At 36.2% G+C, this 16345-nt stretch overlaps 1 protein-coding gene across 2 annotated transcripts in view; it reads left to right on the top strand.

Annotated features, from left to right (window-relative positions):
* Positions 1-5521: 5521 nt before the first annotated feature.
* The window catches only part of GLRB (glycine receptor beta), a 69308-nt gene continuing 58484 nt past the window's right edge, over positions 5522-16345 (top strand). Inside the window, exons 1-2 of one of the 2 annotated variants that reach the window (XM_012783613.3) lie at positions 5522-5669; positions 7392-7542. In XM_012783613.3, the coding sequence (XP_012639067.1) occupies positions 7421-7542 (122 nt within the window). In that variant the 5' untranslated portion in view covers positions 5522-5669; positions 7392-7420. Of the gene's footprint in view, positions 5670-5873; positions 6115-7391; positions 7543-16345 lie in introns of those variants that run through there. The other variant, XM_012783614.3, reaches the window with a different exon arrangement.

Here is a 16345-nt window from a genome sequence, read left to right as displayed (position 1 = left end):
TTAGAAGAGACAACTGTAACTTTGGTCAGACATAATAAAAACTGCTTTTGGAAGAGATTATATTTGACTGGCAGCTTTGTGGACCTGAGTTACTAGTCATCTGCTCCTGCCATAAAAACTGTCATCATTGCTTCAGAGGAATGTTTGGCTTGGAGCAGTCCTGAATGAGCTGACTGTCACATGCTAACCACAAAATAAGAAGAATAAATAATTTGCACAGACTGATCTGCGGTTGACAGTTGCTTAGTAATATCTATCAGGATATAAAGGATTTTGGCTAAAATGAGTGATTTTGATATTATTGATATTGGACCAGCCTTTATATAGTCAATAGGTTTATTTGTTTCTAAGGCACATTCTTGAAACAGTAATAGTATCACGTCATTTACATGAAGGAGGGTGATAATATTTAGTTTTTGTTTTTTTGCTAAGAACGTAGAACATATGGCTAATTTATCTAAAAGCTGCATCATAGTAGTGAGTACTCTGACAATGCATTACAATCTTGATATCTATTTTAGGTCCATACACTACAAACCACAGATGGTTCCTCCCGATGGCAGTAAGCACCGATGACAGACTGGTAGTCACTGAGGTGGGCCATTTGGTTGTTCTGAACTGTTTCCTCAGTTAGATGAAACAGAATACAGTGTTCAAATTCATAAGTAGGAAGATCTTATTCATATTTCTTCTATCTCATACCATCACAACTAATGTGGTGTTTTGATTGAATATTATTTTGTGTATTATTATTTTGTGTATCATGAGATGTTATTGAATATACAAGTTACAGTCACACGGAAAATATTTTAAGGGCCCAATTTCCAGAATCAGACATACTTAGGTACATTTTTCTCTCAACCACTTACTAGCAAAGTGACTTTGGAAAAGTTACACAGTGCCTATAGGTCTTCATCTATAAATTGCAACAAGAACAGTATTGACCCCATAAAGTTACTGTGGAGATAATAAATGTAAAGGAGTTTGCATAGTATCTGAAAGATAGTATGTTACAGCCTCAGTCAATAATGATAATCATTATTATTTTTGCTATTATTATTATTAGGTTGAAGAGACAAAAAAATTTAAGTGAAAAATGAATCACATATTTGTTAATCTTTAAGACCAATATGGAATTAGAAGTAAGCCTAGATTTAGTACTAGGACAGCACCTTTGACTTCAATTTAATAATCTGCAGCCAGAATTCTATACAAGCATGTCTATGTCTAAAAAATAAGCTGCCTCCACTCAACTATGTGCAATTGGAACCAGAATCTTAATGTTGTAATAGGACATTGAAGATGAAATAATCCTCTCTCTTCCCCTTCCAACTCTATTTCCCTGGATAAATTAATTTCCCTTTATGAGCCTCTGATTTCTCATCAAAAATATGGCTATGAAAATAACTTGCAAATAAATCTTGAAGATTTAAAAGCATAATAAAAAAGACAATTCTTACAATTAACAAGTAATCAGTAAACGATAGCTATTATTATTTAAAAGTTAGTTTAAAAATACTTAAGAAATTAGAAACTATTTTAAGGATAATGTGCTATGTGAGGAAAACATGGAAGTTATCTAGGTTTATCAAATATTATTTTCATTCTAATAAGTCTGCCTCCTCATCAGTATCTCCTAATGTAAGTTTTACTTTCTTTTAAAGTTCATAAATAGTGCTTAACAGATGCTGAATAACTGACCCACTATTCTCATCATTTCCCACTGTAATCTATTTCTAGTTATACTCTCATCATCCACTTTGAGAAATTTTTAAAGATAATGATTTGAGGAAAAGCCACATCTAAAATAGCTGGTCATGCTTTTCTTGAAAATATCTGATTAACAAGTTTTGATGGAAAATCTCATGAATGACTATTACAATTCAGGCATCATTAAAGAATAAATATGACTCATATATGGAAGAAATAGGAAATAAATAATTTATATAATCAAGACTTATATTTTAAAGCAATTTAGGCAGTGGCAAGAGTGATAAGAATGTTATGTCATATGAACAAATGATTTGGTGAGAATAATCTCTCTCCTTCCAATGTCTAATTTCTTAATATAAGACATTTAGGGCCACATTTATGTTTTATGATCAAATCAAATCAAATTAATATACTATAGGCCACGTGAAGATGGGTGCATAGGAAATAGGGTTCCTATTGATGGTTTTGATGTAGGCCCATAAAATGTTTTCAGCATAGATGTAAAGAAACGAATAAAAAAGCAGAAATAAATGTATAACAGGGTCCCATTAATCAAAAATTGATCATTCCATTAAGCAAATTGAAGCAAATAAAATTGAGAGGGGTAGTTAATTGTGGATCTGCTTTTCTGTACCAGATACTTAACATCAATTAACCTGTTCAGTTCTTAGAACAGTCCTGCAAATTCTGTCTTGTCATTTTTGTTTTGCTGATAAGGAAACATAAAATTTGAAGTTAAGTAATTAGGCCAAAATTCACTCATTCATTCAACAGTATTCTAGGTGACTGGGCAACATCTACAGACAAAAATCTCTGTCTTCAGTGAGGTAACCTTTTAGCAAGCAAACAGAGGCAACAAATATGTAATAAGTTTATTGTATAATATATTAAAAGGTAGTAAGTACTATGAAAAGAAAACAAAAAACAGGTAAAAGGAATCAGAAATCCTTGGATGGGGACAGTTTGCATTTTTAAATGACATTCGATACATCTCTGTGAAAGGGTGACATCAGAAGAAAAAATATTGATGATGTGTGGGAGTTGGGTATGTGGCTGTCTGTGGGAAGAGCAACTTTGACATAGGGAGCAGCTGGAGCCAATGAGCTAAGGTGGGCTTGGCCTGTTGGAGCACCAGCAAGATCACTGAGGCGAGAACAGAGGTGGCAAGAGTGGGAGAAGTCAGAGTTAGTGGGAGGGCCGCATACCAGTGGGGGCTTGTAGACCACTGTAAGCATTTTGGTTTATAATCTGAGTGAAGTGGGAACTAAATGCTGATATGGCATATGACATGTTTTAAAGGGATCGCTGGGGCCGCTGCGTTGAGAATGATTAGGAAGGAGGGAGGGTTGCAGTAGAGGCGGGAGAGCAGCCAGGATGCTATTGAACAGAGTGGCTGCAGCAGAAATGGTAAGAGGTAGCTGAATTCTGGATAAAATCTGAGAGCACACAGGATTTGCTCAGAGATTGGATGGGAGAAAAAGAGAGGACTTAAGAACAACTTCACGGTTTTTGGCCTGAGCAACCCAGACGATGAGGTTGTCATCAACTGAGATGGGGGTGGCTGAATGTGGAGGTTTGAGGGAGAGCAATACTTAAATTCTAGGCATATTGCGTTTGATATGTTTATTAAATATGCACGCTGAGCTGCTGAGAACGCATTTAGATAGACAAGTGTGTAGTTCTGGAGAGGGGTCTAGCCTGGAGAAGTAAAGTTGGGAGTCGTCATGTGGTATTTAAAACCATGTGACTAGACAAAAATTACTGACAGAGTGAATGTGGATAGAAAAAAAATGGAGAAAAGTAGATAAACACTTGACAGAATTGGGAAAAATAGATTATTTCATGCTATTATTTAGAAGCTTCCCTTTTCACAATATGTTATATAATAGCTATATAAATACAGGTAAACTGATCATCTTCATAGAAAAATATTGAAAATTCTGAAGTTGATCACTTTACAGGCCTAGATGAGGTGCTCTGTGGTCATCAAACTAAACTTTGGGTTAAACTCCCACAGACCCATCTAAATGGTTTGACACACTTTCTTTACAAATAACCTAATTTTCCAATATAATATCCATATAATTTCCAGTATAATATCCATAAATGGCATAGTTAGAGACAAGGGGAGGTGAACCAGTCAATTGTAAGTATTTTCAGCATAAGAGTCCTTCCAAAATGTACATTAGATTTGGTAAATAAAAGCTGTCTATTTATTACAAGAATCGGAACATCCTATTATTGCAAATTCTTAATAATTCCTTGATTACTTGAAAACTACTTTACAGTTTTCTTCAACTTCTAAACTTCCCTGGTTGCATGAAAACTAACTCCTTTATCCTTCCTTACATGACCTATGCTCCCAAAGTTATATCTTAAAAAATGTTTTTCTTGGGGGCCAGGGAAGGCAGGGTCTTGCTTTGTCACCCAGGCTAAAATACAGTGGTGTCATTGTAGCTCGCTGCAGCCTCAAACTTCTGAGTTCAAGTGATCCTCCTGCCTCAGCCTTCCTAGTAGCTGAGACCACAGGTGCATACCACCACGTCTGACTAATTTTTCTATTTTTCATAGAGATGGGATCTTGCTGTGTTGCTCTGGCTGGTCTCCAACTTATGGACTCGAGCAATCCTCCCACCTTGGCCTCCCAAACTGCTAGGATTACAGCCAACATTTATATTATCAACATAGTTCTTTTATAAACCTGTAAAATCAGAAGTCAAAACTGGAGTCAATTTAGGGAGTTTCCAAATAGTACAGCTCTTTTAGTAATGATCATTGTGTAATATAAATAAACTAATAATCAATTATTTATGAGCACTACTCTTAGGCAGCAGAATACCTTGTGAAGTCTACAGAATATAGTTAGATATAGGGAATGTTCCTCTCTCCTATATGCTATGGAAAAATGAAAAAAATTATTAGTGGTTACATCTGTAGGTCCACAATACAATGTAAGTGATGCTCACCTAAGACAGTGCTTTCTTACTCAAAAACCAATCAGGCATGTACCTTCAACAGGTAAAAAACTGTCTTTTCCAAGAGCTGCATATTCAAATAGAAGGCAGAGACCCTATCTACCTGAGACGTTTAAAAATCAGTGAGTTTGGGAGTCTGGTAAATTCCTTTCAAGATTTGTAACCCTAAGTAAATCTCTTAATATCTCTGAATTTCAGTTGCTTCATCTATAAAATGGGAAGGATGACATAAAAATTGCCCAGGACCAAATGAGAAAATGCAAGTGGAAAGTGTTTTTAAACTGTCAAGTTCTGTACAAATGTTAACTATGTAACAAATGTTAAAAATGGTATTACCTGCATGACTATACTGTCTTAATAATTTCGACCAATGTAAGCTTGTTTGGAAAGGTCAGGCTTTTAGAAATTGGAGGTAAGATTCCGAGATCAAGCTAGATGCCAGGATCCTGGGCAAATGGTGAAATCACAGACACTGTATTTTGTCCCACTTTGGCCCAAGAAGGTCATTTGTTGTTCTGTTGTTTTTTTGTTGCTAGTGATCAAAAGCTGACCCAAAGCAATCCCAGCTCCTTGAAGGGATTTTTTCTTTTTTCCTTTTGTACCAACGCTATCAGCCCAGTCCCTCCTCCCCATCCTTTTTAGACCCCTCTCAAGGGGGTGACTACATTTCTTCAGCTTGGAACCCCCTCCCGTGCCTGAAGGGGAAGGTGTCGCGACGTCGCTCCGCCGCGATACCTCTTCCCTCTCCCGTCCTGGGTGCCCAGGTCCCCGCGCGCGGTCCCCGCAGCGGCCCCGACAGCGGCGCGCCACGGCGCAGGCTCCGCGGCCCGAGCAGGCGCGTCAGCCGAGCTCGGCGGTCGCGCGGGCGGCGGGGACGCAGCTGCCCCCGCTCTGCGCCCGCCGCACCCCCAGCAGCCGCCGCCACCTGGGCCCAGGGCCGCCGCGACCTCGCCCGGCAGCTGCGGGCAGGGGCCGCTCCAGGCAAGTGCCGGGGGCTCCACTGAGGGGCAGAGGGCAGGGCGCGGGGCGGCGGCGGCGGGCTGGGGGCTGGAGTGGATGACTCTGCGGAGACGCGGGTCGAGCCGGGCGGCGGGGGCGCGGGAGCACTGCGGCGCGGCGCGGCGGGAGGGGCCGGCCTGCCCTGCGCGGAGAGGGGCGCGGGGCGCCGGGCCGCGGCGGGCGGCCGGTCACCGGTGACGCTCCGGATGGAGGGATGCAGAGGGCCGGGAGCACCGGGGGGACGCGAGACTGGCCGGGAAGGCTCCTTGCGTTGTTTTGTTTGTGAAGATCTTCCAGTCATTGCAGCTGTCCCTTTGAAAGGCTGGGGGCGAAGACAGAGCCGAGTGCTGAATTTCTCTGGCCCCCCTTGCAGCCGCTAGTTAGCAGGCCCTCCTGTTTCCTGGGCGAGGGTGTGAAGGTGGGAGAAGTAAGTACCTGCTGCTGCGGGCAAAGGTATCTGGAAGCGGCTGTCGCTGTAGCGTGGGGGCAGGGAGCGCCCAGTGCTGTAAGTTGACAGAGGAGAGAGCCTTTTGCTGCTGCTGGTGGTGGTGGTCTGATAAGCCCCCCTCTGTTGTCTTCTGTTTAAAGGACCCAGGGAGAATTCCCTCTGGCTTGCTTTTAGTGTGCAAGAAAAAAAAAAAAAAAAGATAATAGGGGAAAAAATCCTGGGCAAAAGGGACTTGAAAAATATGACATAGGAGAAGCAAATTTATAAGGGTAAAAATGGGAAATTAAGTTGGTGTTGAAGAATGTGACAGATCTTAACTCTGCAGAAAATAATGAAAAAGAAACAAATTGTGGTTTGGAAATGAAGGATGCAGACGAGGTTTAAATAGCCCAGTGTTAGTAGACGCTTAAAGTTTTTTTTTTTTTTTTTTTTATGCATCAGACTGTCTGACAAGAATAGAATTCTCATTCGAGCATGAGAAATGTTATTAAAATATGTCTAAGAAGATTATTGAAAGAGTATAATCACACTTGCTGTTTTATTTCATATAGCGTTACCTAGAATTTCAGGAGTTAGTTTTTTGATTATAAATGTTATTATCACATAAGAGGGGAAACTAAAAAGTTAATTTAATATGCACCTTTTGGGGTAAAACGTAGCTTGCAAATTTAATGTGTACAAATAAAAATGTGATGAATTTAGAGTGTGGAACTCTTTAATCTAATTTTTTCTTTTACTTCTGTCCGTTTTTTATTATTTGGAATTGTCTTTTTAAAATACTTTCATTGTTTTGGAAAAAATATATATGCAAAATTCAAACAATACAGAAATTTTAAGAGAAAAAGTACTTCCATGTACTGGCCCAAGATAAGCATTTTAACACTGTGTTAAACATCCTTTCCGGCATCTTTCTAAACATGTTTTGATATACTGTACAATTCAATATTAGTTTACAATTTTCTATAATTATAGAATCAGAAATTTTACATAGTAATCTATTATATCTCACAGGGGTCTTGTTTTCTATGTGCAATTATTTAAACTGACTTTTAATGCTATAGAAAAAGACTTTACTAGTACTTATAAAAGACACTTTAAATATATAGTGAAATGTAACCATGTAGGATTGAATAATGAGGATTTGATGTACAAATGTACTTGCCCTTTGGGTAGTAATGATCATACTTCTTAAAGGGACAGTCATACAGTTATCATTTGCTTCATAAATGTAAATATTTTCCTATGCTCTCTTGTAGATCGATCTTCTGAAATATAACTTTTCAAGATGAAGTTTTTATTGGCGATTACATTTTTTATTTTAATTTCCTTGTGGGTTGAAGAAGCCTATTCTAAAGAGAAATCTTCAAAGAAAGGAAAGGGGAAAAAGAAGCAGTATCTATGCCCATCGTATGTCCTTCATGTCTTATATTCTTATATGGAGAAATGTTATTGCATTTTTTATAAAAGTAAGGTGGTTTATTAAAATACACATCAGCAAAACTTTCATATCACAAAAGATACACATTTGTTTCATAGGTTGAAAATGATAAGGTGAAGAGAGGTTTAGAACGTGAGTTAATTCCTAGTGTTCAAGGTAAAGTTCTATCAAGTTTTGTTCATGCCGTGGATTATATAATTCTTATACATCATTACAGAAGTAGAAAAAAGTTACTAGTATTTCTTATGTTGAATGTGCAACTTTAATGAGATATTGAGATTCTATGTTTTGAGTAAGTACCAGTTCAAAAGATTGAATTTTTAAAAATACCCCTAAAAGGTGTATTCATCAGATGGTAAAAAAATCAGATGGTAAACTATGATCTTAAGGTCTATTTAGTTTATACTAAATAAAGTTTATACTTCTGCATGGCAGAAGAAAATGCATATAATAGAATCAACTTTCTATTTCAGTATTTGTTTGTAAATGAGTTATATTAGGAAATTAGGGTGTTTCTCAAAAAGCATGTCATTAAATTTGACACTTTTAAAATCAAAATATAAATCTAAATACACACCCACCCCAAAAGACAAAGTTTTGTGGTTTGGACTCTTTGTTTTGCATAGGAATGGTTACTATTACTGGTGAATAAAAGCAAATAATATCCAATAGTTAAAGCAAGTGAATAGTGTATATGTAAATAACTCATGAAATATAATGTGCTTTTAGGTAATAATACAACATACACAGTGATCTGGAATAAAAATTAATTTGCCATTGCAGGTCATTTTTCAAGTAAGATTTCTTAAATGTTACATTGATCATAGGTAACATTTTATTCCAGCATCGTCAGCACTAAATGTAGATTGTTCTACTTTTACAGATGTTCTTCTGTAAGATATATTAATGTACATTTTGGGAAGTATATTTCCTAAAGAAAGGACATTAGAATCAATATTTTGCAATGACTATTAATGTGACTATGAGTGACTAAAGGTCTGGAGATGGTGTAATGATCCATACAAAGTCTAGCATTAAATAAAGCTCCATATTAAAGGATAGTGTCTGTTTTTCACCTTTAATAGTCTTGCTTATTCTAGTGCTACACAGTCTGATGTCAGCCCAGATTTCTGAGTGTATGACATAATGGTCTTGAATCATGTTCATGTATTCTTCCTTGGTCATCTGCCCAGCTGGGAACTTTCAATTCCCAACTGAAAGGGCACATTTTAATGTTTTAGAGATAATTTATATATGTTAACCTTTTCTTTGATGAGCATTGACATATTAACATAAACAGTTGTGTGTCTTGTAGCCATGTGGTTCTATGTGTGAAGTCAAGCCACCTTGGATCAGTGAGGTTTCTCTATATGAGGAAGCTGATAGGACTCTTGGTTTCTTCCCAGTGACACCCCCCACCTCCACCTTGTCCCACCACTTGCTCTACATCAAATGTCATAATCAAACTGTTCTGAAGATGGCAACAGCCAGTCTTATAGCTACCATATATATTACAAGAGTGTTTTAGAGGACATTCTCTTTTCAGAACTACACTCTTAAATTGCCTTGTGTATAAACTGACTACATATGCTTATAGTGCCTGTGGTTATTTAAGACAGATTTTAAAATTTAAATTCAGTAGATAAAGAGTGAAATAATAAAAGTTCTCTTTTGGAAAATATGTAAATCTTCAAGTGGAAGGCCCAACATATATACGTTTTAAGCCTATGTCACACTATTTTAGATATATTGAATAATGAACTAAAATTTTAACTTTGAAATTTATCATAGTTTTAAATTTTTTTATTTTCATAATTATGAGACTAGATAAAGCTCTAATAACAGTTGCAAGGGCGATGCTGACAAATATTTGGCTCATTAAAAAGAAGATATACCTTGGAGAATTTGAGTTGAATATTTTTATTTGAGTATTTTATTAAGAGTTCTGGCTTGGTTATCACTGAGTTATGAACTTCAGAAGACTAGAGTTGTCCCTGGCTATAATTGGATCCATTATATCAAATTTCTTCAGATATCCAGATTAAGAATCTTAGCTACAAGAATAATCTGTAAAAAAAAAATAGGCAAATTATTTGTATATTAGAGAATAATCCAGTTTTCTTATCTTGTATAAATTGATTATATATAAAACATTTTGAATAAGAGGAATATTTGAGATTACAAAACCCAGGAGTACAGACTACCATAATACTATATAGTATGGTAAAATTTTCACCCAAGTGATATTTTGATTTTTAAACTTTGGTGGTTTTTTATCAGTAGCATTGGGAGGCAATAGGAGTGTATAGACATAAGTAGTTAATATGTAGCAATCAGGAGTGATGGCTTCCCATTTTATTGTTATAACATTTCCTCCAAAAAACTGTAATACAGGAAACATGTTTTAGAATGTAGAAGAAATAAAGGACTTGGGAGCCTTGATATTCTAGGCTATAATTTTGATGTTAGACTTGAGTCATATCAAACTTTTCCTGGCCTCTTTTCTGTTTCTTTTTTTTAACCCACATTGTTTTGAGATGCTACAAAGTCATAAATTAATGCTATTGTTTGTTATTTTTTGATGTGTAAGTGGAGCAGCAGTACCGGCTTGACAAAGTGCCTGGTAAATTTGCCTCCAAAAATCTCAGAAATTTAATGTGTATTGACAAGTAAGAGATAAACTTTAAATTAATAAAAATATTTTAGATAAGTCCTTGGACAGTTACCTTTTTATTTTAAGGTTGAATTTGACATGGCCTTTAGTCTATTGGTCTTCCTTCTGACTTTCCATTCTGCCTGAGTCATTTTGTCCCAGTCCATGACTGTAACTATTCACTGTTAATTCGTAAGTCTCTGTGTCTAGCTCAGACCTCTCTAAGGAGTGCCCTACCCTAACATGCAGCATTTCAACCTCACTGTCCCACTCTGATCTCAAACTCAACTTGAATTGATAAAACCTCAATTCAGAACCCCTCTTCACCACTTTCTCAGCTAATGACATCACTGCTTCCTTTACCAAACTAAGATGCTGGGGATCACCCTAGACCTTCTCTTTCTACCTTAGCTTCTGAAATTCAGTAGTCACCAACTCTTGTCAATTCAGAGCCCTTACCCTCTGTGGAATTTGCTGTCATTTTTGTCCCCATGTGTACATTGCTTCACTTACTCCTCCCCGCCCTCTTTGGTGAACTCTTGTGAGTCACCCTGCTTCTTGTCTTCCTCCATCGATTTGTATTCCACACTGGCCCTGTAGGATATTCTCCAAATCTTAAATCTAGTCAGGTCATTTCCATATTGAGAGCTTTTTAAGACTCCAAAGCCTTCTGGATACGGTTGCGATTTCTTGGTCCCACACACAAGCCTCTTGATGGGGTGGCCTCTGACACCTCGGCAACATCTTCCCCATCCATCCCAGCCCCTCCCCCAAACCAGCCCACATGAGTCAGGTCTCCTACACACTTGCTCTTTCATGTCTGTGCAAATGTTCTTCCCTTTACATAAAATGCCAATACTTTCCTTCTTCCTTGCTTAACCCCTGCTTCAGTGGTCTTGTCCAGATTCATGGCCATAACTACCATTTACTCAATGTTTTTTTTTTGTTTTTTTTTTATTCACTGTTGATTCATAGGTGTATGTCCAGCCCAGACCTCTCTGAAGAGCATCACACCCATGCATCCAACATTTTAACCTGAGTGTCCCCAAATAGCCTCACACTTAACTCAGACTCAAACCCTATTATGTCCTTTGGGAAACCTTCCTAATCCTCAGAGTCTAGTTTAGGTAACCATATTCTGTGCCTCCACAGTTCCATAATTGCCTCTAATGTTTATAATACCATATATTAATCACCGGCTATAATTGTCTGCCTTCTTCACTAGATTGTAAGCTCGTTGAGAGCAGGGTCTTATTTGACTCATTCATTAGAGAACAACATGGCACCTCAAACAAAATATACATATGATAAAAATTTGTTTAAACAGTGAATAAAAACGTAAAGATCTTTGGGTATCTATTATGAAGTCATTATATCTGGACTTTGTTAAGGTACTTGAAAATAAGTTATATGATATCTATTGGATAATATTTAGAAATACGATCTCAATATAAGGAAAACTGGGTGAGTTAACTAGATAATTAGTGAAACATCTTCATCCTGGATTATGTTTCCTCTTGAAATTTTGGCCTCATCATATTCAACATTTTTTTTCAGTGGTCAAAATAAAACTACACAGAAGAAATACTCATCCAAACTGAGGATATGTGGTATTGGGATGGGCAGTAAAGATGTATGAGAAAATTAGGATCCAGTATGATTTTAGAGGGAAAAAGTGATAGTCTAGGTCTAACAAGATGGAAAGTATAAATTGCACTTTGGTCCAGAAATAAGTTGTGCAAGTATAGGTGGGGCAAAGCAGCGTGGCAGAGCACATTTTGAAAAAATATTATATAATATCATATTCATGATACAAATAAATACATGCACACATATGCTTATATAGTGTTTAAGAAGGATAGTAGTGTTTTCATTTTACTAATCTTAAGTATGAATTGTTAATTTTACTAATCTTAAGTATGAATAGCAGAATTATTTAAAGCAAAGTTTACAGAGATTTCTGCCTGTGATAGTCAATATTTTTACGAGAGAGAAATAAGAATAGTAGAAGTAATTAACATTATTTCATATTAGGGATTTGAATGTTGTCCTCAAATTTTTGAAAAATTATGATGTAGGTAAGAAAGTAGGCATTGTTGCTTGGCACTGATAGTTAAAAGTGGTACTAATGGATAGAAACTTAGGGAGCAATACTCTTGGCTCCAAATTAAGAATAACTTTCTAATGGAGTTCTGCCTAGATATAATTGACTGGGAAAGAAGGTATTGAAGCCTGAGTTCTTCCAGTTATGTGGGATAATTACTTGGCAGGCATATTTTGAGAAAGTTGGAGAGTTGGATATAGGTGGTTAGACCAGATGGTGATATTTAAGGTCATTTCAATTTGTAAGATTTTTAAGATTCTATGATTCTAATATATTGCATTTGATTGTAGCCTTATGATTATCCAATAGCAGAATGACATAGAGAAAATCATGTTTTTTAAAAGTGTGTCCTGATCCATTTATTTAAATATGTCTGCTTTTTTTTTTTTTTTTGAAGCATTGACTTGGAGAACTCTACTATATAAAATATATTTAGGCTTATGTTAATAATAAAGATTTAAAAATATTCAGTGGCAGAATTTCAAAAGATGAAATGTTTATTGGAAAAGAATATGGATAATCTATAAAATGCATAGTCTTAAAAATTGCCTATATTGTTATTACTATAACATATCTAGATAGAATTTTTTACTGATGTTTAGTTATGTATTTTCTTATGACTTATTGAACAATTCCACTTTCATATCATGCTATTCTTTTACAATCAATTAAATTAATGATCTTTTGTTTCCAAATAATTCCCCAGGTTTTGAAATTGGCATCCTCATTATTCCAGTTACGCAGGCATGAAACTTAAATGGAGCCTGCCTGTCCCTTAAAATAATCTCCTGTATCTAGCATGTTCAACTTTTTCTTCATTGCATCTCCTCTTGCCATCATTTTCAACATATTACAATATGTTGAAATTACAATATTTTACAATATTTACAATATTTTCCCTATTCTTTGATCATTATTATTCATCTGAACATACTATTTCCATTTTCATCTTGTTATTCATATGTTCAGAAACTCACAATATCTCCTTATTACCTGATGAATTTAAGACTTACCTTTCTCTTACCAAGGGCCATTGTAATTTATATTCCAAACTATGTGAAACTTCTCTCTCATTTTGGAAAGGCTGACCTGCCCTTGTTCCTAACCTTCTCTGGCCTTGGATATATTTATGCTTGGACATGCCAACTTCCTGTTTAGTGTGTCCAGATTTCGCTAGCTCTTCAGAGCTCATCTCAGATATTACCTTGATTTATAAACTTTTAAAACAATTAGAAGTTCTACTTGAGAATATGATTAATGTGAATTAATGGCATGTTGTAGCTGTTTAATACTTTGAAGTCTTGGACACTGATAGAAATACAAGTTTTAGAAAGAAAAAAGTGTTGAACTCATGGTAGCTATGTCACCTGGAGCATTGTGTTAAAGTCTGGTTGCCATGGCTTATGAGAGAAACACATGGGAGTTTTCTCAGAGAATCATGATTGGTATTTGCATGAACGTGAAAGTCTGTCATGTGTTCTTTGATTGATTATACTCTGGGTTGTTTTCTTTGAAGAATAGAAGAGTTATCACCTAATGTTTGAGGTGTTGTCATGTAAGACGAACTAGATGTTGTTTGTATGACTCCAAGTTATAGAACTAAGACCAGAGAAAGAAACACAAAGGAAGACAAGTTCAATTTAAAGGATACTGTAGAACTACAGTTCCCAAACTCTGGGCTGTGAACCAGTACTGGTTGGTAGCCTGTTAGGTACCTGGCTGCACAGCAGGAGGTGAGCAGGTGAGTGAGTGAAACTTCATCTGCATTTACAGCTGCTTCCTATCGCTGGCATCACCATATAAGCTCTGCCTCCTGTCAGATCAGCCCTGGCATTAGAGTTTCATGGGAATGTGAACCCTACTGTAAACTGTGCTCAACCTGGGTTGCATGCTCCCTATGAGAATCTATGCCTAATGATCTGAGGTGGAGCCGAGGCAGTGATGCTAGCACTGAGGAGTGGCTGCAAATAAATATTACCATTAGCAGAGAGATTTGACTACACAATAAATGTAATGCACTGGAATCATCCCGAAACCATCCCCTCCCCACCCTGGTCTGTGGGGTAGGGGTGGGGGAAACTGGTCCATGAAACCAGTCCCTGGTGCCAAAAAGGTTGGGGACCACTGCTATAGAATAATCCAAAGAGAAAATGAATTTCTTTAGGATTTCTTTGTTGCCAGAGTGATTGAACTCAGCATGGGTAGGAAAAGAACCCAAATCAAGCAAGTTGAGAGTATTTTAAAAGTTCTTTTCAGCCCTAAGATCTCAGGGGCTTAGAATTAAAACTAATGTTAAACTCCCTCTTCTTGATCTCCTGCAATCCTCTTTGTCCATACTTGTATGTTTTATCACTTGATTAGATTTAATTCTTTATAAGATGATGCCTTTGATTGTCTAGCTGAAGTGTATATAGTGTTAATTATCTAACTAAATTGTAAATACTTGAGATAAGATGGTTATGTATACTTTTATCCTGACTTCTTAAAAATTCTTTGCATAAGAGCTCCACTTACGCATGCTAAATCAAAGGGAGTTAAGTGAGTAAATGATTATACAGAAAAGTCATAAATTTAATCTTTTGGTGGGTTAATGGATCACTGGGACAATATTTAGAGGTAAAATACATATTGTTTAAAATTCACTTTGTATGTCTACCAAATCATAACGGATAGGACATTATAGCAGAAAGAACACTGTTATATCTTAGTTAGCTCTTTGCTAATTCGCTTTATGACTTTCAGTAAGTCCCTTAATCTATCTGGGTCTCAATTTTCTAATTTGTATAGTGAGAAGTTTGATCAGTAGTCTTCTAATTTTCTTTGTCCTTCTTTCCTTCCTTCATTCATGGCAACCATAGCCTTTATGATACCATAAATTTTTGTTTATGATCGCTTTGACACCTTTATATTCAGGATTAACTATTTTATATTTTTTCAGTGTTTTTTTTTTTGTTTGTTTCCTAATTTTGAACCAGTCAAGCTTAACCCACAGAAAAAGAATATACAAAGTTCTATTTCTTAACCAAGTTAACTACAAAGGGGATTTAATTTCAGAGTTAACTTATCAAAATGTAGGTTTTTCACTGAACTCCAAAGGAGAAGAATAATATATGTAGAAGGTGAATTGTCTACATTCATAGTCTACCAGATTTACACAGATTAAGAAATTTGATTTACAGAAATGTATTCTTTTTTATTCTTTTGAAGATGAGTAATTTCTATAATATGGTTAAGAATGGAGTATATTTGCAAAAGTGTTCTATATTCTCCTTGTGCTACTCCCTGGAATAGGCATGCCACTGCTGTGCTGCAGATTGCTGAGTACCCTTTATTAATGAGTACCTTTACCATAGACATTTTATGGAAATTTACACTTAGAATTTATGAAGCAAATTATTCAAATTTATGTACATACAAATAGCTCCTCTGAGAAATGATGTAAATATGAAATAATATTTCTAGAGCTCTGATTGTAATAACAGTAAAACACTTATTAAATCGCTAATAGACTGTGTTGGATAACTTGAAACATCTGATCTTTATTAGTCCTCTTGCAAGAAAACAGTAGTAGGAATTCATGATTATTCAGGGAAGTCACTCCTCCTACTCTGACATCTGAGAATAACCTCATAGAAAACACCAACCTATTAATGAGTGGATATGTGGCATTCTCTCAGTGTTTAACTCTCAGTGACCTGGCAAGAATACCCCAAGGTTTTACTGCAGCACTTTTTAATATCACCTATACATTCTATTTTCATTTGCCTGGAGCATCTATACTATTTTTGGTTTAATTCTACAAATGTAGATGTTTTCAATGATTCAGAATCTTTGCTGATTGATTTTGTGTATTGATTGGCTGGGTCTTCATTGTGGTTTCACAATCCCTTTTCTGACCCTCAGCAGTTCTATTTTTTTTTTTTCCTCTATACTGTTTCGGTCCTTTACCATAACCCCTTTCAGTCTTAGCATAAAATTTTAACTTTTATTTTAAAGAAAAAGAATAGAGGTCATT

This window comes from Microcebus murinus, chromosome 15, assembly GCF_040939455.1.
Source record: "Microcebus murinus isolate Inina chromosome 15, M.murinus_Inina_mat1.0, whole genome shotgun sequence".
NCBI classification, from domain to species: domain Eukaryota; kingdom Metazoa; phylum Chordata; class Mammalia; order Primates; family Cheirogaleidae; genus Microcebus; species Microcebus murinus.
Note: the sequence above shows the minus strand (reverse complement) of the source record. Positions and strands in the feature narration are given on the sequence as shown.